Source organism: Peromyscus eremicus, chromosome 6, assembly GCF_949786415.1.
Source record: "Peromyscus eremicus chromosome 6, PerEre_H2_v1, whole genome shotgun sequence".
NCBI lineage: Eukaryota > Metazoa > Chordata > Mammalia > Rodentia > Cricetidae > Peromyscus > Peromyscus eremicus.
The window spans coordinates 89,213,708-89,241,232 of NC_081421.1; the positions used below are offsets into that span (position 1 = coordinate 89,213,708).

The 27,525-nt window shown below is 37.8% G+C and overlaps 1 protein-coding gene across 1 annotated transcript; it reads right to left on the reverse strand.

The window, feature by feature from the left end:
• Positions 1 to 5,603: 5,603 nt before the first annotated feature.
• Plppr4 (phospholipid phosphatase related 4) lies at positions 5,604 to 23,583 on the reverse strand. The gene is made up of 7 exons (XM_059266610.1): positions 23,551 to 23,583; positions 23,118 to 23,303; positions 17,674 to 17,803; positions 14,339 to 14,534; positions 12,782 to 12,839; positions 11,869 to 12,042; positions 5,604 to 9,459 (listed from the first exon to the last, which is right to left on the reverse strand). Exons 1-7 carry the CDS (start codon positions 23,581 to 23,583, stop codon positions 8,131 to 8,133), a joined length of 2,106 nt encoding a protein of 701 aa, XP_059122593.1. The 3' UTR covers positions 5,604 to 8,130.
• Between the last annotated feature and the right edge of the window lie 3,942 nt (positions 23,584 to 27,525).

The window sequence follows — 27,525 nt, forward strand, 5'->3', positions numbered from 1 at the left end:
CTCTCACACACACACACACACACACACACACATACACTTCTAAGTGCAGAATGATTTTGCTTGTAATTCAAAGATTGGGAGGGTGGAGACAGGAGGATCCCTGAGGCTTACTGGACTATCTAATTGAATCAGTGGCCTCCAGGTTCAGCAAGAGACTCTGTCAGACTCTGTCTCTAAAAAGTATGGTGGAAAGCAATTAAGGAGGACACTGGACATCACCTCTATCTTCTATACTTATACATGTATGCACACCATATATGCATGCACACATACCTGTATACACATCTGTATACATATACCACACACACGTTTACATGCAATGTAGTGAAAGCTGTGCAGCGTTGTAAATGTATCTTCCATAGTTTTCCATTCCATTCTCATAATTGCCCTAGCTATAAGAATTCTAAGTCAAAGTACAGTGCCCCAATATTAAAGAAATATTAAAATCTAGTGTGATGTTCTACCAGAGAAGGTGGAGTGCACCCAGCAGACACCAAACTATAGAGAAACCAGTAGGTTCTGCACTTGGATGTCTGATTTTGTCTGCTTAAGTACAGCAGGGTTTCTCAGTCTTCTGGGTTTGGTGTTTTACACAGTAGAACGAGAAGGTTCTGTTGACTTCCACTCACTTTCTCTATGAAGTTGACAGTGGAGGTGGTAACACTTGAACAAACAACGAGCTAAATCCTAAGCCCTGTGAGAAGACAGCCTGTTCCAGGAACTCTGATTTATACTGTGTAAACACTCTTTAAAACATGCTTCAGATGAGAAACAAAGAGAAAAATACAAACAGCACAAACTCAGCTTCCAAGTTTGGAGGTGGATTTTTAAAGTGGTGGAACTCCAGTGCTAAATCACATGGACAAAGATTTCTTTTTCTAACCTTTATTTTCATATTTTTAACTTACATATATGCACGTTTCTTTCTGTGTATATGTGTACACCATGTGTGCTCAGGCGTCTGTGGAGGAGAAAAAAAGATGACGTCATATTCCTTGGAGCTAGAGTTACTGGTGGTTGTGAGCCAATTGAGGTGGGTGATGGAAACTAAACTCAGATCCTGTGCAAGTGCAGCAAGTGCCCTTAGCCATTGGACCATCTCTCCCTTCTAACATCTACTTCAAATTCTCTTTTTCCTCTATAGATAAAATTAGATCATTTGCTTACTTCAGTGAGTTCTGAACTCAATTATTCTTCTGCCTATTGAACACCTGGGGTGGTAAAAGCTCTTCAAAAGTACAGTGTGTGATAAAAGTTATATGCCTCACTCATCAAAACGATTGATGATATAAACTGTATGATGAAGCAAATATACAGATTATATCCAACAGAGATTTTTTTTTCTCATTCTCAAAGGCAGGGGTGGTGGATAAATTCTTTGAGAAGAAATGTGTTTGGTCTTGTGTTCAAAGATTAAGTGAAAACAAATGAAAGACAAAATTCATTGCCCAATGCAATGGAGTGATGTAATGATCAGGGAGGGACTAAAATGTGATCAACAGACCATGTCCCTGTCCCCAGTGTCCTCCTGACACATGACAGTTGTGTAGATAAATGTCTCTCCCATATATTCTGTTTTCTCATGTGTGGAACATGGGTGACTGTAGTATTTGTTCACAGAAGTCGGGATTTCTCAGATCTTACCAGGTAGGATTGAGATATAGCCTTTAAGAGTAAAGAGGACTTAAACAGCCATCAGGACTACACCTGTCTTTCACCTACTTGGAGAAGACAAAGAATTTTAGCTGAGCCCAGGCCTCTTCCTTTGCTGCAAGGTGGTGTAGATAAGGCCCATGGGGTAGATTGTGAATGACGGATGCTAATTATGTATCATTTTGAAGCCAAAGTGCCAAAGTGGCTTTTCCTTGACTTCATTCTGCTGGGAATTTGCAACCAACAGAGTGATCTTAGAAGTCACATGTTAAAGACTGCGAATCCCTCTCTCTAAGTATGGGCTTTTTAATATCAAAATCACTTACCTCAAATGATAGAATCCTATAATTTGTGACAGTTCTGTGTTGGCTTGTCTGCCTAGCTTTTAATGGCCAAGCCATCTCTCTGGACCTGTCTGATTATTTTCTGCTCAGTTCCTGGAGAATCATTCAAGTTAGATACATTTGTTTTTTAATCGCAGAATAGTATTCCACAGGATGGATGTATAATGTTTTAATGGTTCACACATAAAAGGACATCTGGGTTGTTTTGGGTCTACTAATAATGAAGCATCTTTGAATGACTATGTGCCAGACTTTTGATGTGGAAGCACAAGTTTCCTTTTCTATTTGCTAAATGGACAAAATTATAGTTCCTGGTCCACATGGTAAGTATATGTTTAGCTTAAAAAGAAATGGTCTGTGGTGATCTGAATTATAATGACTCCAGTAGGCTCATATATGTGAATTCTTGGTCTGCAGTTGGTGGAACTATTTGGGAAGGATTAGGAGATGTTGTCTTGTTGGAGGGCGTGGGCTTTGAAGTTTCAAAAGCACATGCCATTCCCATTTAGCTCTCTCTCTGCCTCATGGTTGTTGTCTCAACAGGTAAAGTTCTCAGCTACTGCTACAGTGCCAATCCTGCCTGCTACCATGCTCCCCACCATGATGGCCATGGACTCATCCTCCACAACTTTAAGCAAGCCCCCAATTAAATTCTTTCATAAATTTAATCTCTTTTGTGGTGGTGCTTTGTCACAACAGTAGGAAAGTAACTAAGACATGACCAAACTGCATTTCAGAATGGTTGGACCATTGTTTTCCCACTAGATTAATTATGGCAACTATTTCACAACATATATGTGTTAATATGTCAGACACCTCTGAGTATACCTTAACCACATACAATTTTTATTTGACAATTATATATCAATAAGCTATGCATCCCTGAAGGTGGGTGCAAAGGAAAGAGCTTATTCAAAATATGATAAGACAAACTCTAGACTAGGAAAATTCATTTGTAGACCAGAATTCAAAAATCTTAGATTTGAAATATTTTTCTCCTGTTCTTAACACAAAGTTATATATTTTATACTTAAGTGTTTGAGCTCTTCTGAGACAGTTTTTGAAATGCCTGTCATAATTCAACTTAGTCTCACAATGGGGGAAACTAATCTGGAGGTGGAATAAACTATATTTTCCAAAACTCCAAGACAGCATACCTTATCTATACATCACAGGCTATCAGGTGGACACATATCCACAGGAAAGAAGCCAGGGATCCTAGCTTATAGAGCATCTCAGTTTCCAACAAAGGTGTGGCCATTACCACCCTACATAGCACCCTGAATTCATTAAGGAAAAGGATGAATTTGTATGACTATAACACATTCATATTTTTTCAGACTCATTCATTTAAATGTTTGTTTTACCATTTTATAAAGAGACTTTAGATTTTTCATAGATTTTCTTATGGCAATGATGAGAAGATCTTAAAATAGGCAATACAATGAGATGAAATGGACATACTACAAGCTTGGAAAATTGGATTGGCAACAGAACTATGGTTAACCCAGTCTTTGACATCACCTATGAGGCATGGATATGCACAGCTAGGAACTTGTGACTACATTTATGGAATAATGAAATAGCTCCTCTCTGTATTAATGGTTCACTTAGATATTTTCTTGCAACTAGATGGCATGGTTACTAAAGAGTTCCTATAATTACATTTTTATATACCATAAGCCACATACCGTTACTGGAATCTATATTGTCTTCCAACTGGAATGTTTGATCCTAGCATTTTAAAGCTTTCTACCAAATAAATGCAGGCTACATCTCCAACAATCAGAGGAAATGAAGTACAGTGTAGCTAGTGGCTTACAGGCATCTTCACATGCTGTTTGTCATCATGGCGGCTGGCAGTGTCTCTGACTCAGCCTTCCACTTCCCAGCTTTATTCTCCTCCTTGTCCCGCCTATACTTCCTGCCTAGCCACTGGCCAATCAGTGATTTATTTATTGACCAATCAGCAACACACTTGACATACAGACCATCCCACAGCAGTACAGGGTCATACACACGTCATTCCCTGTTTTGCAGGTGTGTTTCCCTCTTAGAATAAAACATTGCAATTCATTTTGCTTGCTTTCAATGATATTAACTAGATTACTCTTGCAACCACACATGCATTTTTGTGTTCCTTTGCTCTGGGGTGTGGAGTACAACACCATTAAGCTCTTGACCTATAAAAGAAAGAAATGGCAGCTGTGATGACAGCTTCTTAGGTGTACAGAAGCTGCTCACTTGAGTCCTCACAAGATGATGTTTGTTCTGGGGACATAACTACACAAATCACCTCTTTTGATATATTGTATGGTAAAATGGTTGACACAGACTCTCAACATCCTATATTTTCTCATTTCTCTTAACTTTGTAGCCAAAGAGGGCAATAATCATTAGACATTTGATCAGGTAATTTTCTGTTTCCATATCAGTAGTTTTATTTGCTGGTTAAAACAGTATTGCTAATCCACAGAAACATAAATTTTGTTGGATATTCTTCAGAAATTCTTCAGAAAGCTGGTATAGCTGATTCAGAAACGAAGATTTAAAGAATCAAAGGAGTTTAAAACTGCACTTAAATAATTATGAGACAGACATTGTGGTTTGCATATTGTTTGTAAAACCAGAGTATTTCCATAATTTCATAGCAGCCTGCATTGGCTATTGTCTAGGTAGTAGTAATGATCTCATCCCTTGGTGTCCATGAAAATGACTGCAACTGAACAGTTGTAAAAACTTAGTGCCATTTATAGATAACTGCCACTTTGTGTTCATAAAGCATAGTGCTTAAAGCCATTGGATTAAAGCATAAATCTTTTTTTTTTTTTTTTTTTTTTTTTTGGTTTATAAATCTTGGTTGTAATCTAAACCTTGTATTAACAATTTCTAATGTGATATAGAGCAGTATAAGTCAGAGAATGGGCACTTATGGCTTGAAAGAAAATACAGTTAATTGTCAAGCACTCTTTTAAGAAAAACTGCAACATTTCTGCCTATAATGGCGTGAAAGGCAATAATTGAGAAGGCTATATTGACTACTTTTAAACATTAAGACCACTTGACTTCCTTATTTCGTTTTTTATATATTATAGTATTGAAGAATGGAAAAGTATGTTTAAGTGCAAGAGACATCCCATAATAAGCATGGCACAAAAATTTTTTTTTAAAAAGATCTATTTTTACTTGATTGTATGTGCATATGTGTGTGCCATATGTGTGTAGGTACTCAAAGAGGCCAGAAGAGGGAGTGTAGTTATAGGCCATTGTGAGGCACTTGTTGTGGGTACTGGGAACTGAACTCAGGTCCTCTGCAAGAGAAGGAAGTGTTGTTAACCACTGAACAGTCTCTCCAGCCTCCTGAGATAAAATTTCTAAACAAACAAACATGTAGCGTGACAAACTTTCCTTTCTTAATGCAATACTCTTTCTTTCTCATCAACTATGAGTTTAACCAACTCATTTATACTTTCCTTTGCCTTTTCCAAGTTGTTATCAATTCTTATTCTATCTGAAATAAAAACCCAAATATTTTTTGATGAAGAAATCTAATCTTTATTTCTATGATGTTAGCACAATATACTCACACGATAGCTTTGATCTGTACTTAACAAAATACATTTATAGCACTTTACAAACTTTATCAGTTTGGAAAACATTGCATAACATTTTATTAAACACAATACTTCATATATATTATATATTCATAATTTTATTTACTTTAAAAAGATAATTAACTCTCTTTATTCAATACTTGGTTTTATCAATAAAGCACAGCCTAACAAAAGAAGAAGTGTTCTCATTAGCAAATAAGATAAATAGAACACTAAGGAGAGATAACACCTGCTAGTCTGATTTATTTTAAATTAAGGTACCAGTGGAATGTAAACAAATTTTTTGTAATTATTTATTTTTTACAAAAGATGTGTTATCAAATATACATGCAGAGGTCTGAATTCTAGTGTCTATCATTATATTTCCTTAACAATGTGGTACAATTTGTTAAGTCATTAAAAACTGTAGCCTTTGGCACTTTGAGTAGAAAAAGAATATATCAATAGTATGTAAAGAAAAAAAATTCAATGACTAGAGAAGTACTTTAAAATCTTTTTTGTTAAGAAATAGGAAAGATTAGGAAATATCATACTGCACCTCAAATACTGCAGCTTGGTTTTTCTTCAGAGTACTAAAACCAGTCCACCCTTCCCTCTAGGAACTGGCCAGGCCAGCGGGGACATCGTGACAGTGGTGATGTAAGAAGTGGGGAAGGCAACATTTTACTCCCACTTCCTTCTCTGAGAAGGAAATTACCAGAAGGGTTACTGTTAAGTCTGTATTTTATTGCCAGAGTTTTCAATTCTGCTGGTTTCAGCTAAATTCCTAATGCCTTAGGAGGTTGAGTTCTCTAAAAAGCTCTGCCCTTTGCATGGAGAAGCTGATAATGGGATGGAAGGATTCCTTGCTGGATAGCTGTTGTTCGCATTGGAAACTGCACTGAGTTCAGATCAACCGGCTCTGTGTTTTCTTTCTTTTTTCCCTCTTGGCAATCATCAAGTGTACATTATAATCCTTAAGATATGGCATAACAGTGTTTAACACCAAATTTCAAGAACCAAATATTTCTCCACCCTTTAAATATCTAACTTGGAAAAACACTTCAAAATAATTTGTTGGTGTTCTTCTTGCTACCAATAATATAGTTTCCTTTGATTTAGGCTCAAGGCTTTTGATTCAAGACAGGCAGCCAAAACTGCCTATTACACTCTAAGCACAAAAGCCAATGCCTAGTCTGATATTTTGAAGATACACTTTCTTAATTTATACTGTGAGACATTTTGATTTATCAATTAGCACTTGCCTAGATTCTTCCTGTTAGTGTCTCATTACAAGTATGTCACAGAAGAGAGTTAAGCTCACCCCACTGTGGCTCCAATTTATTATCAAGATAATGCAAAAGTGAAATTCTCTGGATCAATATCAAAATGAAATTTTGTGATTACTCACTGACGTCATAACCTATGCCATCAGGTTGGAGACATCTTGAACTTGACCGACATGTCTGGCAATGGAACCCACAATCTCAACTTTTGGCTCAGATTTCTTGTTTATTTATGACTTCACAGCAGTGTAGTTTACACAAGGAATGTAAATAGTCATTTTTGCTTTTTAAAATAGAAGAATATATGTATAACCTCAAAACACCTAATAAACCAAGGAGAAGCCATAAAATGGAAAATATAATCACAGTAATTACAAAATATTCTCTAAAACAATGTTTTAAGTATGCAAATGTACTCACTAAAAATACCAGAAATCAGCATTACCAATACTTAAATAAAAAGCAGAAAAATGGTGCAGATAACTAGTTATTCCCTTTCACTGAAAACATTCCTACAGAGTTTCAGATGTTGAAAAATGCATTTTTTCAAAGAAATGCTCAGAACCTTTTTCAAAACATTTTTTTTTTCACTGTGAAAGAGCCACTACAGGGAAGCCGAGGACGGTCTATTCTACCACATCTTCAGAATAAAGGAGCATTTCTCTGACGAGGGGTTGCACACCACTATTTCACAGCTAAGTAGAGTTTGAGAGTTTACATGGTATATGAACTGTAATAATCAGCACCTCCCAGACTGCGCTTCTGGTGCAGATTCAGCAAAAAATGAATAATATATAATACTGCATGGCCTCTGCTGTAGGGAAAAACCTGTGTGTTTTGGATTCCCACAGCTAAATATAATGAGAAAAAAAAATCTCAAAGTTGGCACATTCAGAAAGTTAAATACTATACATAGAAGGAAACCGCTTTGTCTTAATACTGCCCTCTGCGAAGCCTCAGTCTTAAGAACTGTTCAGGTGAGGAGATTAGTTCAGGTCTTGCGTTGTGCTTTTCCTTTCCCTTGGTGTAAAATTGCCACGATTTCTGTGGTAGTTCAATGAGAGTTCCGGGCTGATGGTGAACAATCTTCTAGTTGGGCAAGAAGGCTTTCCAAATCCTCCTGAAAAACAAAACAAAATAAAACAACAAACAAACAAACAAAACAAAACAAAAACAAAAAGCACAGGTAGAATAAATGTGTGGTCTTGAGGGCGGTGGTGGTCACCGTATGATGGCAGGAAGGACCATCATCGCTCAATCCTTATAAGCCCGCGTCGGGGACGTTCCTTTGTAGAAGATGTTTCTCGTGTTTTCAGGGCTGTTGCTTCTTTCGGGAATCAAGATAATGTTGCCCTTCCTGCGCAGGGTGGAGTCGCGTGAGGAGGACACCGACAGCGTCTCTGAGCCTACCTCGCTGCCCTCCACCGGGGTCACTCGGATGGTGGTGATGCCGTGGTGGTGGTGCTCACTGCTATCGATGTTGCTTCTCTTGCGATCTCCAGAACCAAAGCTGTCTTTGAGGGACTCGCAGCTTTCCGAGTCCCTGTTGAGATCGTTGAGCTCGTAGGTTTGGCGCAGGCTACCCTTCTCTGGAGCTTTCCACTTCCAGGAGCCGCTGCCTTCGCCCTCGGTGGATGGGATCTGGATGATGGGCCTGTTGTTCTCGGGGTGGGCCTCCACCCGCACGATGCCGCCCGGCTCGTGGTCCGTCAGGGTTTTGTAGCGGATGGAGCCTGTGCAGGTGACCGTGCTACCCTCAGCGTTCTTGGGGCTGCTCTGCAGCACGCCCTGTTGCTTAGACATGGCGATGACCTGCATGATGCGCGGCTGGCTGTTGCTCCGGTTACAGGCCACCGTCTTCTCTGCGGCTTTCAGCCACTTGGCCCGTGCAGAACTGCTCTTGGGCGAAGTGCTTATGTTTTCCTGGGTCTCCTCGGGGATGTGCACCAGTTGGGAGGAGCCAGGGCGGGACTGGATGGACACGCGTGGCCCTCCAGGCATGCTATTGTTGCACCCGGGGACAGTGCCAGGCTGGATCTTGAGGTACTGATTGCCTGGGACATGGTGGTCTCCATTCACCCCCACCCTCGAAGGCTCTGAGCTGGACCTCATTTCTATGGACCTAGGTGGTGACTGCCCTTCGGGCTCAGTGTCCATAACCTGCAGGGACATCTTGCGGCTTTCGTTCTTGCTCTTCCACTGAGTGAGGAGCTGCTTGGACCTGGCAGAATCCATGGAGGCATGGATGCTCGCGTTTCTTCTCACTGGGTCTTCCACCGAAGGGGTGTTGGCTCTGGGCAGCGTGTTGCTGAAGGTCACCATGCTCTCCTTCCCCATGGGACTCCGAGGAGTGATGATTTCTACGTCAGCGTTGGCCCTCTTGAGATTTGTTAAGGAGCTTGCATCCCTGTGATTTCGGTTGAGGATGCCCTCTGTGTGAGCAATTCCGTCACTGCTGCTACCATTTTTAGCTGATAAAACCCTGCTGGGGTCTTGATTGAGGTCTGTCAGTGACCTGAGGGCATCTCTCTGCTGGAGCATACTCTCTTCACTAGGCAGAAAATTCCCCACAGCATATAGGCCCTGGTGTTCAAGCGAAAACAACAAACATCACACACTAAAAGACGCTATTAATAAGGTTTCCCTTAGAATGCCCAAGGGAGCATGTAATTGAGGTAGATACTGTGCATGCGCCATGGACTAATAAAACAATGAAAAAAAAAGTACAATACCTCGGGGTGGGGGGTAGCTTGCAACTATCTAGATCACTGAACTAATTGCTTAGAAATAGGGACGATTCCTTTCAGTCCCCCCCGCCCCCCGCCCCCGATGTTGTTGTCATACTCTCTGTGTGTTTTGAAAAGACAGACAATGAGAGAAATAAGGACATTTTCCTGCCTTCCAAAGCTATTCATTTTTTTTTTTTTTCTGGACTAGGAGCTTCATTTTGAGTGACAGCCCAAGAGGCCTGAAAAATGTATGTTCCCTTCCATTTTCACTTATACCTTCTGATGGCAAGAAGAGGAGCTGCGGGAAATAGAGAACAATGGATCATTCATAAAACCGCTGCGCGGGGTTTGAAAATGAGGGCAGGGACACACACTCTTGCAAGTCACACTGACTCCAGCCTTGCCCATCTGTTTTAAACTTGACCTTTCAACGGGAAAGTTGGATGCAATTACGGCTTTACAACAAATGTGGGCCAAATTTTATTTAATTTGTCCTCCTACTTAGTCCACCGGTTTTTATTTGTTTTAGATTTGGAAAAGGTTACATTTCTGTTTCAAAATTGTTACCCTGGTTACAGGAGATCGAATGCCTGCTGGATTTCCAGAGACCGATCGTGAAGCAGGTGTCTGCCTGTGAGCTAATTTCAATTGAAGTTGGCTGGGTCTACTTTTTAAATCTAAGTAATGCAATTTTGTGGTTTCAGTATTTTACAGAATGCTTGACTTTGAGGAGCAGCATGTGCTTAGGAATGATAATGTTCCATTTTCGGGGCACAGCGTGCAAACGGAATAAAATAAATTCTCCCCCCCTTGTGTGTGTGTATGTGTGTGTGTGTGTGTGTGTGTGTATTGAGACAGGATCTCACTATGTCACCCTAATTGGCCTGGAATTTGTTACATAGATCAGGCTGGCCTCAAACTTACAGCCACTTTATCTGCCTCTGCCTCTCAAGTGCTAGGATTTCAGGCATGTGCCATCATATTTAGACTGATTTTTGTTGATTTTTGAGAAGGTTTCACTAGGTAGGCCAGGCTGGCCTTAAATTTGTATTCTGCTGCTTCCTGTAATTCTTGCAAATACCAAGATCACATGATTGAGAACTGTGGCTATGACAACTGACTTTTTTTCCCCTTTCTCTTAGTCTCTCTTAGTTTCCTTCTTGTTGCCTGTTCCTGTCTTTCACCTGTATATTGATTGTCCTGGGATCCTTTTCACTCTGTGACCTGGCAATTTTGTATGCCCTAAATAATTACAATGCTACTTCTATAAATAATGCCCCTGGCTTCCAAAGTACTCATGGCTCTTCTGTCCTTCAGACATAACTACTCAAATGCCTATTAATTTATCATGAACTCCTCAAATTCAGCAACCTGTTAGTTTCATTATTTTCATGGTCTACTAATGTGGTCACCATAAGTCCACTCTTCCAAGTTATAAATTTGGTCATCATTTCTCATTCCAACACTTCCCTTTCTGTCCAATTGCTCTTCCACATATCTATCTCTTTGTATGATAATATCTTCCACTTGAATGAGCTTTCTACTTTCTTTACCTTAAAATATTTTTTTTAAACCATACCATTTCTAGAAAGGCTTATTGATGTTCCTTTGGCAGTTTCCTATTCTCAAGGAACCACATTCCATCACTAAGCACGCTGTAACCATTTATGCTGATGCTTCTCATTACACGATGAAGATGCATCTTATTTTCCTTTGTTGTATAGTGGATAACAATGGGTAGACAATGAATAAGTAAGATGAATGAAAGGATGCATGCATGACTGAGTTCAAGAGACACTATTAGTTTCTTTATAATTCAGATACTCATCTTGGAGACACTTAGCATGTTTGAGAGATTTAAAAACTGATAAAAATTCACTGTTAGTTGGGACACAGCTACACTCAGGAAAGTGACACATTTGTGTTGTTGGGAAAATCACAGCAGCTTTCACTAAACCTTCACTATTCCTCCTTTTACTTATATCCACTTTCCTCTTGGGTAAAATTTCAGTATACATGATATTTCTCTCTGTGTGCTTTCTCTATGATATAACAATTCTTAAATCAATTTCGGCTCATAAGAAGAACTCATTAAATCATTTTATTGAAAGTAGGGTATACTTTGGCTTATAATGATGATGCACCCTAAGATTTTCTCATGAATATAAAATACATCATGAGTAACTTATTAATCTACGAAATATTCTATGCATGCCTTTCCATATTAAACTGCACTTTACTAAATAGTAATAATGTTATTTACCAAATACAGGGCGATTCCTCCTCCTATTAAAAAGCCACAATAGACATCGACTGGGTGGTTCTTATACTGAGTTATCCGTGTTAGCCCGCAGATGATTCCACAGATGATAAATGTGAAGACCAAGAGAGGTTTCAGGAGCTTGGAGGAATCGGTTAATGTGGAATTGAAGTACATCTTTAAAATGAAAGACGTGAGTTAAGTATGCTGGAAAGGCCATTGTGTTAGAAAAGTCTAGGCAAATAAAAAATTCAACTCAAAAGTCTGGCTGATACACTTGATGTAACTTTCACCCATTCCCCTTGCCATGGCTAAGTTCTCAACCTACCAAGGAGGAAAGCACATGCAACATTCATAACATAAACATCAGAATCTCATTTCATTGCGGCAAAGTTTGAAAAACATTGAAACAATAGATTTGGACGGAGTATCCGAATATCCCTGTTATAAACCACAAAATTTCAGTACATTTGTCTCACAAAAGACTACTCAGGCTGTGGTATCAATCAAACACAAGGACTCTTCATTGTGTAACACTTATCAAATTGACAGTGACCTAGAACTCACTACTGTTATATAAATCCTGAAAGCTGTGTTCCTGTCTGTGTTTTTGTACACTTACTTGATAAAAGCCCTTTGATTTTTTATCACATTCATGTATTTCATAAATATTTTCCAACAAAGTATTGCATTAAAATGGTCCAAGATTAAGCAAATATTATGACTCACTGTGGAAAAATTCTTTAGTTCTACTATTTTTTTTAAAAAAAACAGTAGCATCTGGTAATTGCTTTAGATGCTATGGTATTAAAGGGAGGCAGAACTAAATTGTAATCTAATTAGTCACCTGGAGAAAACACTCATTCCTTGTTTTTTCTCTAGGTCACAATTTAACAACAAGGAGCCCATTACTTACCGACACATATACAGCAGCAAAGGCAGCAAGGGTCGCATGTTGGGACGGGAATGACTTTCTGCCAAAGAAAGACAGCCAAATTGCTCATTTTAGTTTGAATGTGATGCCAGCAATCATCTCAAGAAGGCTGGGTAAGATGTTCAACTTAAGGCCACAAAACAAGAAGCCATAATCTTCATTTATATTGAGTTTACTGAGAAAGCCAAAGTGATTTATTCTCCTCGGGAGCACTACTGGTCACCATTAGCATGAAAGAATAGCAGTGATATACTTTTCAGTAACAATTAAGATGGAAGGAAGGAGAAAGTAAGTATGACATTGGCAAAGGAACATGTGAGATGTCTGACATGATTTGGAAGACAACTATGTTTTGGTTACAATTATATCAATTTCTTGTTAAAGTTCATAAAATGTCGGGCTTTGATGTTTTAAACATTTTTATGCTCCAAAACAGTTTCACTACATTAAGTAATAAAGTTATTTTCCCATACCAGTAGATCATAATGCACTTTCATACTCTAAAATGTATAGAAAAGTCCTGTTTTAACAAGCTGCTTCCCTGATTAGCCCACTTAAATATGACTGTCACCTCTAAAACAACACAGAATTTTCCTAAGCTAAACAACTTAGGGAGCAAGGTTCATTTGGAACATTGGTCAGTGGAACACACACAGAAAAGGACACACAGAAAAAGGACTAGACATTTCTTTCAATGGAATAAAAACATGGAAAAAGAGTCATTTATATTATTGCTTTTCTAATTATTTGGTACTTGCTATTCAACACAGACATGAAAATGTAGAAATATTGAGAAAGAATACAGGACATGGTTTTTCAACATATATTCAAAATTACTGAGTGGTCCATAGGAATTTGCTTTGTTGAGAAGTCATTAATAACAAATCCAATTTTCATAATAATTATTTAGTGCTCTGTTATCTCTCTATTTACTTCTTTTGAGCTTCTCAAAAACTTTCTCTTGTCTTATAAGTTTATTTTAATTTGTTGATTGAAAAAATTAATGTATTAGTAGTTTCTTGGGTTTTCATGTCCTTAACTTTCTGAAATGTCAAGTCAGGAGCTGTTTAACATTTCTGTGTTGATTCAAAGGAAAGAGATGCAACTGTAGGCAGATGTTGCTCCTTTGCAAACTTGAGCAAAAGAAAAATTTGCATGATTTTAAAATAAGTGATAAAGAAGAGATATAACACAGATTTTGAGTATTTGACTTAAGTGAGTTCAATGCACATATTGTCTATCAGCTATAATGAATAGATCATTAATATCTTAAATCAATTGTGATAGAACATAAAATATAAGTTCAGTAAAAGGAGAACTTATAGCAAGAATGTGAAACTGAAATTTGGAGACTTCAAGAGAAGATTTTGAACAAGTAGTTACTAGCAGATCTCTGTGTTATAGTCATTGAATTGATGGTTGCATTGAAAATATAAGTAAAATACAGATCATCATGACTGAAAATGGCATGGTTGGATGGTGCAGTTATTACATGATACAGGTATTGTCATGGAATAGTTCTGGAGTTTTGTTTTCAACCTGCCACTGTTGATAACTGTAAGGTCAGATCCTGAACAAATATCTTCCACGATGTAGGAATTTTCTTTGCAGGATACATTCAGAGAGGTGTAGTTTGGCTTGCACACAGTCAGAAAGTATGGTGCCTGATATCCTGTGGACAGCTGTATGATATCTGTAATGAGAGCTGTGGAGCACAGTCCAAACACATGGACACCTAGAAGCAAAATGGAAAATATTGTTACCTACTTGATGGCTAAAGCTGGGTTTATGTTAGTATTAAGCATGTTTATTGCATACTAATATGTTGACCTTATAATGTGCTGTCATTTTCTCTAAGATAATTGGAGAGATAATACAGAAAATTTCTAAATGTCTATTTAGACGGGCATTATTTAAGGGCAAAATAGTACAATGAGAAATTCCCAACTAGTAAGTATACCATAGTCACTCTTGTTAATAAGGGTAGATTTTTATATATAAATATTTACTTTTAATTAAGTATGTCTCTGTGTAGGTCTGTACATTTGTTTGTACAGATGCCTGCAGAGTACAAAAGACGGTGTTGGAGTTTCAGAGCTTGAGTTACAGGCAGTTGTGAGTGGCCAGATGTGGGTGCTTGAAACTGAACTTGGGTCCTCTGCAAGAGCAGTGTGTATTCTTAACTGATGAACCATGTCTCCAGTGTCTAAGGTCAGTTCTTAACATGATTTACCATAGGTCACTTGCCATCTATCTGGGGAAAGTTGAGGAATTGTTAGAGAGGTACAGAATATGAGAAATGTAATAGGATTAAAAATGTTTTTACATTAATATATTTTTGTTTTGTGATCAACTGAACTTATTCAGGGCCATCTGTGTGATCATGGGTTTGAATCTGTTCATTGGCGTCTGGAGACAGTGACTGCACTCCCCCCTCCCCACGCCCCCGATCCATCAGTAGCTAAATAGTTCAGTAATCTAGAAAACAAGTTTTAGGGAAGAGGAAGAGTTGACGGGGATGGGGAAGAGATAAAAGTGAATCAGGAGGTGAGAGTAGTCAGTATGCATTACCTGTATGTATAAAATTGTTGAAGAACAAATTTAATAAACGTTACCTAAATTTGTAATAAAATGCACGCAACAAATTTTTAAAAATAACAATTTAAAAATTCTGAGCATTTCTGAGTTGTTAGGACTCTTTCCTCACCTTGGTCTATAACACTAGGTACAGTTACTAAACCCTACAGAATCCATTCTCATTCTCTCTAAAGCACAGTGCTGCTAAGAGTGCTAATTAAGCAAAGAAGGGGAATGGCAGGATTTGCCATAACAACCGAACAACACTTACAGCCTGGGTAACTGTGGGAGCTGCCTTATTTAGTGAAGATGTTCTTTTATCTCCTGCCAAATTTTGAATTTTATATTCTGGAACCAATCTTAAATTACAAATCCTCAAGCTCTATGCATGTTTGAAGTCACTTGCTTGGCTCATCTTGTGAGTAGTTCCTTCTAAGATACAGATGATCTAGAACTCGCCTACTCTTCCCCTGCTGTCTTGACTCCCTGCATTCATTCTGACTCAACTGTTTGCATTCTGATTCATGAGACACCCACAGAAATCATTCTGAGAGGCACCCCTTCACCATCTCCAGACCAAGGGTGTCACATTGCACTGATTTTCATTTTTCTCCTCTGGTGATTGTGCCCTAATCATCAAAGCCTCAGTTCCTTTTCCAATTACACCAGGGAGTTATGACACAGAAAGCTGATCTCTGAATTTCAGTTCCTGGATGCATGCATAGGGTCTGTTCTTTTTTTTTTTTTAATGTATTTACATACAGGTGTGTGAGTATGCACATTAGTGTAAGGATATCCATAGAGAACAGGGGGAAGGTGTTAGATTCCTTAGAACTGGAGTTTCAGTCAGTTGTAAGCTGCCTAATGTGGATTCTGTCTGGGAGCCAAACTCCAGTCCTCTGGAAGAGCCACAAATACTATTAACCATGAGCCACCTCTCCAGCTCTCCTAGAATTCACTCTTAACATGATGTAGCATAGATCATGTGTGTAGGACACAAGGAGCAGGCAGTGTGATCTGAGATTTGCATGGTCTAGGTAAAGACTGAATAAGAAGGGAGTCAACTTATTTTACCTTTGGAAGATGAGACCCTCCAGGCCCAGGGAGGATGAGGTTGCTGATAGCATTTTGGAGTATACACTTCTTTTTCCAAAGCGTTATACTCTATTATGGAAACATTTCTCTGTGTTCAGCTTTATATCTTGGAGTTCTATTTTCTTACCTCAAATGTTGCTATGGGGGGGCTACTGTTTTATTACCATATCAATATGATGGTAAGAAGATATCTTCAAAGAGCAGAGTTTAGGGGATGATTCAGAGCCAGTCATGGGAGAGAAAATTTAATGTAATTATTTATGAGATATTACCTGAAGCTACCAATTTCTTTACGCTGATATGCTATAGGTAAACATAACCTTATATTGACTTACCAGGGTGAATGTAAAACATTCAGGTTGGTGTCTGGTATCATAGACGACCATTTAAGTCAGCGGAAAAAAAGTAAAAAGCAATCTGTGGCTCAAACTACATTAAGATGGTCTCATGTTAATTGTGATTTAGGAATTAGTATGACTCAGATATTATCTTAATCAGGGCAGTAGTTTTCTTACAGACTTCATTAAAAAATGTAAGGTATGTGTGTGTGGGGGCATAAAAGAGTCTAACCAAGAAAACATAACCAGAATGCAGCAGTCTAGGGTGACAGTTCCATGCACAGTGACTTTGGATGAAACCACAAAGGAACAGACTCACTTATGTGAATAAATTAATTTCTGAAGCATTGTCAATGATGGCCTACTGACATTTTTCTCCATTGAAAAACAAAACAAAATGGAGCATTGTGCCACTCATCTGCAATCCTAGCACTTGGGAGGTAGAGGCAGGAGGCTGAGGAATTCAAGGCTAGACTCAGCAGCATATTGAGTTTGAGGCCAGTCAGGGCTACTTGGAACTTGCCCCTGCTCTTTCCTTCTTCCACAGGAAAAAAAACAAAAACCTAAAATATACACTTTGTGAAACTGTTTTAAAGTCAACTTATGCTCCAACCAGCGTTTGGCAAAATGCCCTGAAATGTGGGGTGTGTGCTAGCTCCCAGAACCAGGGCCATGACTCTAAATAGCACATTTCGATAGAGACCCCAGATTCTGTTTTTGAACAAGTTTCCTGTATAATGTGAAACTCACCACATACTGAACGTATACATCTAAATTACAGCTTTAAGGGTTTAATATCTGTAATTAGACATTGTATTTCTGTGCAGAAAAGCATTTCCTTTCTTTTTGGCTCCTCACACCCACCAACGAATCTGACGGCTCTTCTGAGAAAGGAGTTGAAGTTGCAGCCCCCAGCATTGATGTTGGGTTCCAGTCCAGCCCCATTTCTTCTTTTGGAAAGGCAGCAGTACAGAATCCCTTCTCCCAGCATGATCTGCAAAGGCCACATGGTATCAGCAAGAGTGTCACTATACCTACACACTGACAAGCATAAGCTATGCGTCATCCCCTCACACATTGCCAATTGAACAAAGAGAAGAGGTGTTTTTCTCAGTACTTCAGAGATGTAAGCAATTTATTCTGGGGATTGAACAAGCGGTGAGAAATAAGCGGTTGGGACACTGTAAAGAGGTCTGGCTGTATCTTGTCTACTCCTGCGCATTGGTCAAAGGTGTGAAAATATCTAAGAATTCAATTTGATTACAACAATTACCCTTTGGCATTTTACCCATCACACCCAGTAATTCAATCAACCTCACAGTTGCTGATTCTGCTCTAACTCTGATAATCTTGACATCAATCCCAAGATGCCTTAGAAGAATCAAATAAGTATAGAGTTAGGATCAGGGACATTTGACAAGCAGATTTGGTCAACAAAACCATTTTTAATTTAACAGAAGGAAAAAAATGCATGAAAAGCATGTCTGAGAATAAAAGCACTATTGAGTGTAGCCATTCTGCACATATTTCTGTAGGGATGGAACTATGTCTTGTATTGGTTAATATGGTAGCAACCACTCACATGTAGCTGCCAAGAACTAAAAAAATGTAGACACTGCAAATGGATTGAATATTTAGTGTTAATTGTACTACATTAAAAATTTAAAACTAAATAAATTTAGACTTGAAAAAGCCACATGGTGGATGACTACCCATTGGAGAATGCCAATGACAAGATACGAAGGTAGTCTTCCTGAGAGATAAGCTTTCAGAGTACATCTTCACAGTAGATAAAGACCCACACTGAAGTATCAGGAGTCTTTTAAGACATAAACAGTGGATTTTGCTGTGGGACTTTGAGAAGTATAACATCAGTGAGGGAATTCCATGTTATTTGGGTGTCCTTTCATTCAAGAAGTTTTTTTTTTTTTTTTAATTCTATTACTATACCCTAACATGAATTTCATCACCTTCCTTAGTACTGTGTTTTTTTCCTTTGAGCAGCCTTTTGAATTGCACACTACACATTCATTTGATGGTCTCTCCTTAGACCAGGGCCCTCCAAGACAAGAGCCACTTCTTAGTTACTCTCATTTTTAGATGGGATTTGTGTTTATGATTTTTACTCTGCTAACTATCCTAGAAATCTGAGCTGCTACTCATTCTGTATAATACAGGCAAGATTTGAATTTATGACTTTTATTTACCAGAAAGATTTCAAATATTTGAGAGTGTTATGCCTAATGAATTTCTGTCAAATTAGATAGTGGTTTCACAAGTGCATAGAGCTGAGGAAAGTCGGGCTTCAAGAGATTAATAGTCCGTCAGATACAGTGGATCATGTCACTGTAATGATAATGAATGTACTTAGGATTGAACAAGGGTTGAGGTTAGATGTTTCTGGGTGAGCTTCTAAGTTCTCATTAAAATCTTTTTACTTGTTTTACAAAGTGCTTAAAACTACAGCTCTCTTAGATACATTTAGTTGTACAGGTGATGTGGTATGTACATAGTTGTAATGACTTAATTTGTTTACAGATTTTTGATATATTCTTCAATGAACTCTGAAGATAAGGCAAACATAAATATCACACGGTATGATAGATTTTTTACAGTCGACCAGTACAGAAACTATAGAGGGGAATTTATCTCATATTATCCAATGCTGAATGAACTATTCATTCTTTTTGACTAATGTTTTCTGACATTGTTACTTCAGATGAGACCTGGGAATGCTCTCTGTTCTGTGTAGTCAGCCCCTCTCCTCACACCAGGCTGCTCTAAAAGCTGAGCCCCATGAAGCCTGAGCTTGCCTTCTTCCCAGGAATCCCAATTTTATACCAAGTTTATTCAGCTACAGAGATGAGAAGGAAACTGGCATCTTTGATGGTCAGAGATTAGAGTCTGTTAATTTTCATTCTTAGGAAATGGCAGGAATATAGGAATTACAGAAGCAACTTTTGTAGTAAGGTTACATACAGTAACGTCACAATGACTCTGTGTGCCACAGAATCAATGGCGAGAAGAGCTCTTATTAAGGGGAAAGCCCCCTCCCCCCCAAAAAAAAAACAGAAAGAACAATGACATGAGAACAAAACCAGAAGAATATAATGTATGTATGTGGAGAGAGAGGGGGTCAGATACTATCATTATGTCAATAATGCCAAAGCTCATCTGAACATCAAGTTGTTCACTCAAGGTCTATGAAACCGCTGTGGAAGAAAAAATGTCACTGATGCCTTGGAAGCTTTCTAGGGGTCGGGGACTATCCCTAAACACAAACAGTTCCTGATTTACTTCTCTTTACATTAAGAGGCACATGGCAGGATGGAGGTACTACAGAAATGCCCCACAGAACGAGGTGGCACTGGGTTCTGCTCAGTGGGAGGAAGAGGTGGTAGATCTTCATTGATTTCTTAAGGTCTTCAAGCCCCAATGTCCTAGGAACATTGTGTGTTGAGACTTTGTGATGGGACTCAAGAGATTCAAAAGAAGTAGGAACACTGTGATGATGCCAAGGTCATTGTCCCCAGTACATGCAACAATGTCAGGAGAGCAAGCATCATGTGCGAAATGTTCCTTATATGGAACATAGCAATGAGACATTTTTCAAGTGACTTGGTGTTTATTTGCTCAGTTTATTCACTCATAGCTTAGTGAATAAGCACTTTTGCATCTATAAAATGTGAATTATTCAAATGATTGCATATAAACACTCTTTTTACCAGAGTCATACCCATCCATGTAGCACTTTATGCATTTTATTCCAGATGTATCAATTAAATCCATATACTGCACTCTGGCTGGGACATGTTTTCTGACGTGATAGGTTTAAAACAAATTTAATAGTTCTGCTATGGTCAAATGACTAAGTAAAATGACAGGAAGATGTTACTATTTGAAGAAATATCATCCATTAAGAAGTTTTCTCTACTTCCAACTACATCATAAATATTTCTAATGCCCCAGAATTCATTCGAGCTCAAATACCATTAATTTACAAAGTGAATAAATTAAGCTTCAATTGTTTTGTCCAAATATTTTATTAAATGTATTTATAGTGTAAATAACATTATTATTATTATTGACTATAGAGTGGTACTTTGAATACAGAGTCATGGTTACATGAAAGTATAGAATTTAGAAAGTCTACAAAGAAGCTTTTTAAAAACTGCTGATGTACTGAAACTCAAAAGGCCAGTGCATTAGAGAATCTTATAAAAGATCCACTTAAGTGTATCTTTTAATTTAACATCACTTGTTCAACATTCATGAGTGTAATGAAAGAGCTAGGGATGAGCAAAGGCTCCTTCTGGCATAAGCAAACAATACCACCCTGGAAAACGTGTTTCTTGTCCTTTAGGGTAGTAGTGTCAGGGCAGAAGAAATGGCAGCAATGCTTGGCTAACCTTATTTATTAATAGATTTATATAAAACATGCTATTTGTGGTGTGTAGTGACACATTAAAACAACTTTTTAGAAATTAAATATCAAGGAAATAAAACTGCCAATGAAAAAACAGACAAATGAACTGTTAGATAATTTTCAAAAAAAGAATTTTTTTCAGTATCCCTAGCTATCAGAAATAGGAAAATTAAAATTACTTTAAGGTATTACCTTTCCTTAGTCAGAATGGCTATCATCAATAAATGTCACAAGAAATGTTAGAGAGGATGTAGCAAGAAGGGAAGCCTTATTTGCTGTTGGTGGAGGCAAAAATTAATACAATGGAAATCATTTGGAGATTTCTCCAAAAAATTGAAAATAGAACTACTGTATGACTCCAATATTTATTTTTGGGCATATACCCAGAGAACTCTATACCTGACCCTAGAGATGTTTGCACCCCAATGTTTATTGCTGCTTTATTCACTACAGTATTGAATTAGAATCAACTTGGTTGTCCATTAACAGATGAATGGATATTGAAAATTTATAGATATATAAAATGGAATACTATTCAGCTCTAAAGAAAAATGCAATCATGCAATTTGTAGGTAAATAAATGAACTTAGAACGCACAACATTAAGCAATATTTCACATTCTCAGAAAGATAAAACTGCATACTTTCCCTCACACACAAAATCTAGTCAGTAATACATGCATATAAGTAAACAAGTGTGCTTGTTGGTACAGTATGTCATGTAGGAAAGAGAGAAAAGGAAGTTAAATACCAGGGGATCGGGATGGATTGAATGCAGGCAGTGAACATGAATTCATTATGAAAGAGGATATAACCCTGCAATGGATTTTCCATTTTTGGTTGTAGATAAGTGAATAAATGTGTTAGTAGAAGTATAAAATAAAATGTGAAGCCTCATAACTTCTGTATAGAAATTCACTGAGTTGTATAGTGTTTAGTATGGATAATTTTAGCATGTGATCTTCTTCTTCTTTTTTTTTTTTTTTTTTTTTGGTTTTTTGAGACAGGGTTTCTCTGTGTAGCTTTGCACCTTTCCTGGAACTCACTTTGGAGACCAGGCTGGCCTCGAACTCACAGAGATCCGCCTGGCTCTGCCTCCCGAGTGCTGGGATTAAAGCCACCACCGCCCGGCTGTGATCTTCTTTTGCAACATTTTTTATAGTAAAGTTTAAAAATAAAAACAACTGTTTTAAGTCACTTCTAGTAGATTGGGGTGTTTCTATACATGCATGTTTTAAAATGTAGATGCCTGTTGTGAATCTGAAGGATCACATTCTGTATGTCTATCCATGCGCATGCATACGTACATATGTGTGTGTGTGTGTGTGTGTGTGTGTGTGTGTGTAGTATGCATGCACACATGTATGACCAGAAGGTGAGTTTTGAGCTCTTTACAGTTGGTAAGGCTCATTGCTTATAAACAGCATAAAGTGCTACTTTATTTAGTAAAACTGAACCTTATAAATGTTATTAAAAGTAATTTTTGAGGAGAGGGTATATAATTGTTTATTTTCAACTCCTAGAACTCAAATAGCAAACAAACACATGAAAACACATCAATTAAAAGTATATCAGCAACATGATAGTACTCATTAAGAAAAATTGTGTAAAAAAAGAATTGTGAAATTACAAAACCCTTTTCACAATGATGTATAAATGCAAATGAATCATTTTTGGAAATTGTGTAATTTTTTAAAACTTTAAATGCCAACAGTTTTAGGCAATCAACTACATGAGAATGTCAATATATCCCAAAGACAAAATCTTCCCAGTCCAAGGGTTAGAATTCATCTTTTTCTTGTTTTTTAGCACACTTGTTACACAAACTGGATCATCTTTTGTTCTCTGGATCTGAACAATGAAATTTGGGGGTCAATTCTTACCGTAATTGCAGGTCCAGCAAAAGCCAAGCTAAGCAGCATGAGGAATGGGATGGCCTCCTGGGTTGGCTCAATGTACGGCATGCTAAGACTCCGGTCATAGCAGCTGAATCCAGAGTGCACAGGCTTGAAGACATCTGTGAGTTCCAGGAAATAGAGGCTAACCACCGATGATGCCAATATAGGCAACTGAGGGGGAAAGACACAGGAGACAATCTATTTTTGTAAATAGGACAAATAGAATCAGTACATCTTGAAGTTTGAAATCTGTGGAATTTTCCCCTTCTGTCATGGCCCCTCTGTGGGGCAGAGTAAAATGCATTCTTAAGTGCTGTGGGTTTGACATTCATAGAATGCCTCTAGTTACTATCTACCTTGCCAGGCCGCTCTCACCTGTCACCCTTCGCCTAGTCTTTCCACCTTTCTCTTCACTTACCAATCCTCTCATCCACTCCGTCACCACTAACATCACAAGGAGACTTCTGGAAATATTCTAACTCATTTCACTTCCCACTGTAAGCGTCCTGTTGGTTGCCGTTCTCACCTGAACCAAACCCAAGTGTCTAACATGAACAAAATCCAAGAGCTACACCGTGGAATGGAACTTTCCTGAATGTCTGGCCTTTGTCTCAGAGTCTGACTCTTGTAGTTCCACACTCCTACCACTCCTCAGCTCGCTTCTGACCACACTCAGATTATTCATGCTTATCCCATGAGAGTGAAATGTACTCCTTCCCACGGTCCTTTGCATCTGTGGCTCCTTCTTTCTCTCATGTCCTTTCTCTAGCTCTTGAGGGACATTTCTCTATCATTAATGGGACTGTCCTGTACCCTCTAGCCATGGTGGACTTTGATCCATCCTCAACCTTGTCATCTATCTTTTTTTTCCTCAGTAGCACTTATTAATCAAATTTACTTTGCGAATTAACATTATGTTAGCAAAACTAACAAATAGCTTATTTAGTTTTCATCTTCTATAAACTATCGCTGCAATAAACACTTAAAGAAATAAGAATCTGTCAATGTTATTTATTTCTGAGTCCCTGGAACATAAAACTATTACTAGCACATAGTAATATTCAATGCGTCGTTTAGTAGTTTTTAGTGGCCAATAACTACTTACCAATAAATAACTAACTGAATAAATGTGTAAACCTTAATGTATTACAGTAAGTATATTGGAGTTACCATATTTATAAAAAAAATGCATGCTAACCAGTGAAATAAGAATTTTGGATTGTAATGACTAATTTTTCATTGTAAGAATATCCCATTCAATGATTGATAAATACACTGAAAATTACTCATTGTTTATCTTAAATTTTAATTTCTTTTTTTGGTTTTTCAAGACAGGGTTTCTCTGTGTAGCTTTGCGCCTTTCTTGGAACTCACTTTGTAGACCAGGCTGGCCTTGAACTCACAGAGATCCGCCTGCCTCTGCCTCCCGAGTGCTGGGATTAAAGGCATGCGCCACCACCGCTCGGCTTGAAATTTTAATTTCATTGGCCATCTGTTTGGCTACCCTTAAACCAATCACCTTGTAGTTTCTAACCCTTTGTTTTATATTCAACCTATAATGCTCCAGGTTCTCATTACATAGGTGTTAGGAATCATATAGAGAACATGACATATGCTTGGCCATCCAGGGGAAAAAAAAGCCTCAAGAGCAAGCTACTCGCAGTTTGCAAGAAAATGTGAATTCTTTGCTCAATAGCAAACCTGTCAAACCTACCATTACAGACTTATGTATCATTCAAAAAAGTTTAGTTTGGCATTGGGCAGATGGAGCAATCATTATACTGCTTTTTCTGCATATGTGAGGATCTGAGTTTGATCCCCATTATCCATGCCCAGAGTTTGGGAGGTAGAGAGAAGAGGATTCCTGAAGCATACTGAACAGACAGTCTAGGAGAGTTGATGCAGCTCATTTTTAGTGAGAAACCACATCTCAAGAATATAGTGGAGAGTGAGTGAGGAAGATACCCATGTCAGTCTCTTGCCTCCATGGACAGCCCACCCCCACACCCCTCCCCCTCCCCGCCTGCATATGACCCCTTCTTTAGTTTAAGGTTTTGATGTTTGTGGAATACAGAATGTTTACATAACCAAATAGGAAATATTTTTTATAAGAACATGATTAACCAGTAATGATTTCTGGCTATTTGTTTAAAAATTAAATATGCAAGATAGAATTACACTTTCTATTTTCAGAAAGTCTTTTTCTGTAATGAAGTGGGCATTAGGTTTATTGGGAAATTAGTGATGAATGGTGATTAATGTGGTTTTTTTTTTCTGGTTTTCAAGTGGGTGGTTTTCACAGAACAAAACATTGCATTGAAATATTTATGTTTTTTATCTTATCCATTATCATTTGATGGCTCCAAACAGCTGGTTATTTCTTCACATTCCTTCCTAACCTGGTATACAGTAATAGTAGCTTTCCATCATGACCTATAAAACAGTTCCCCCTGGTGTATATGTGTGACTGAAATTTCCATTTCAATCTACAGTAATACATTTCATCTTTAATTTAGTAAATATATCAGATCATACATGCCAGATAATTTTCTGTTTTGGAAATTAATGTGATTCACTGATTTTAACTTAATTTAAATGTTATTGTTCAACAGATAGGTCATATTGTTGTCCTTGTTTTTGTAGGTGATAAGCATTTATAACAGCAAGTGGTAGTTAGATGGTGAACCCAGCTCATCCCAAAGTCTTATGTATTAAACACTATTCTATCCTCTTTCCAAAAATTAAACAGAAATAAATGGTTCAGATAGTGAATTATGACTAGCATCAATTTAAAGGATTACTGTTAGCTTGTGGTTGTTCTGTGTTTATTACTCTTCAGTTAAGATATGCATTAATTAGTATAAACAGACTTTATATTAAATGTGTGGTTTCTATAAAATTGGAAAGATTTTCTCCATTTCAATGCTAAATGTTTCACCTTTAACCAGATTTCCCCATCTACTTTCTGTCTTTTTTTTTCTGGAAAATTTCTTGTGTCTTCTGCACATATTTTGCACATGGGAGTCAGATTTGAGATCTTCAGTGCCCGTCCAGATAACATTTGATGATCCCCCTTTTCATAAATTCATAAATGCTTATGAACTTACAAGTGTGCAATTTTCTTTTAACAATACAAGCAATCTGAAAACGAAGTTAGCCTTCCTTAGCAGAGACATATTCCCCACTGGATGTTTGTGTCTGATCACATGTCGACCATGCTCAACTGTGTTAGCAAAGATAGCCAAAGGATGAAGGTATTATTTTCAGTGCATGTGCATGGGAAAGTGGGAAAGAATGCCTAGAAGTTTACCAGTGTAGTAGAAACAGTGGAGTCGGATAGCTTTCAGGTGACTAGGAGGTTCTAGCAACAGTATGTTCACTTGTACCAGAGATAACGTTGGAAGTGCTTCTTAGATTCAGTTTTCTTATCTGTGAAATTGGCTGTGTTGGCCAAGAGTGCCCACCACTGCCAGTCAGTTGACAAGAAGAAATGCACTATTGTAAAGAAGATGACATAGTACCTGGAATAGAGATTAGTACTTTGGTTCCCTTGTGCACATTTTTTTCTATCTGTGACTTCAGTTGTCTATGACTTAAAAATATTAAGCAGAAAATCTATGGATAAAATGCAAAAGCTTACAACAAATTTTATTATAGGATGTGATGATTGTCCAAATTTATTATTAGTGTTGCTAATCTCTCACTGTGTCTAATTCCCGAGTTAAACTTTATCATAAGCCTGTGTACAAAGAAAAATGCATACAGGGTTTCCATAAACAGCTTCCTTCAGGTAGCCTCAGATCTTCCTGGAATGGATCCTCTGCAGAGAAGGATGGCTGCTGTCTAAAGTTGTCCAATGTACTTGTATAATGTTAGCAACATACTTCTTGTACTTCTTGACGCTCACCTTAATTCCCTAGCACCTTTTTTTCCCCCAGGAAATTATTGCATGCTGGCTCCCCCTCCCTTTTTTTGAATTATCTGGAATGGGTGTATAGAATGGATCTGATGCCTTCCCAAACTAAAAATTTTAGGCTGTGATCTGATCATACTTTCTATATTGCCATTAGTACTTGCTAATATAATAATGACGTCCAGGGAGATGCGCATGCATTGGTACACAGAAACAATGAGTTAACATGTGAATTAAAATAATTTCTATTACTAAAATCTACGTCTTTTTGTCTTTCTCACATTAGCCAGTTTTTGTAGCTGTATAATAGTCATCTGTGTTTCTGTAGAAGCCTGTTTCAATACCTTACTTGTTTTCAAGATTAGGAATAATTTTCTATCCCTTTGATGTCAGTGTCTCCACTTTTTTTTCCTTAAAAGGTCATTTAGCTTCTTTCTGTGTCATCAATTTTTGTCTTTTAACACCCAAGTACACTGGATT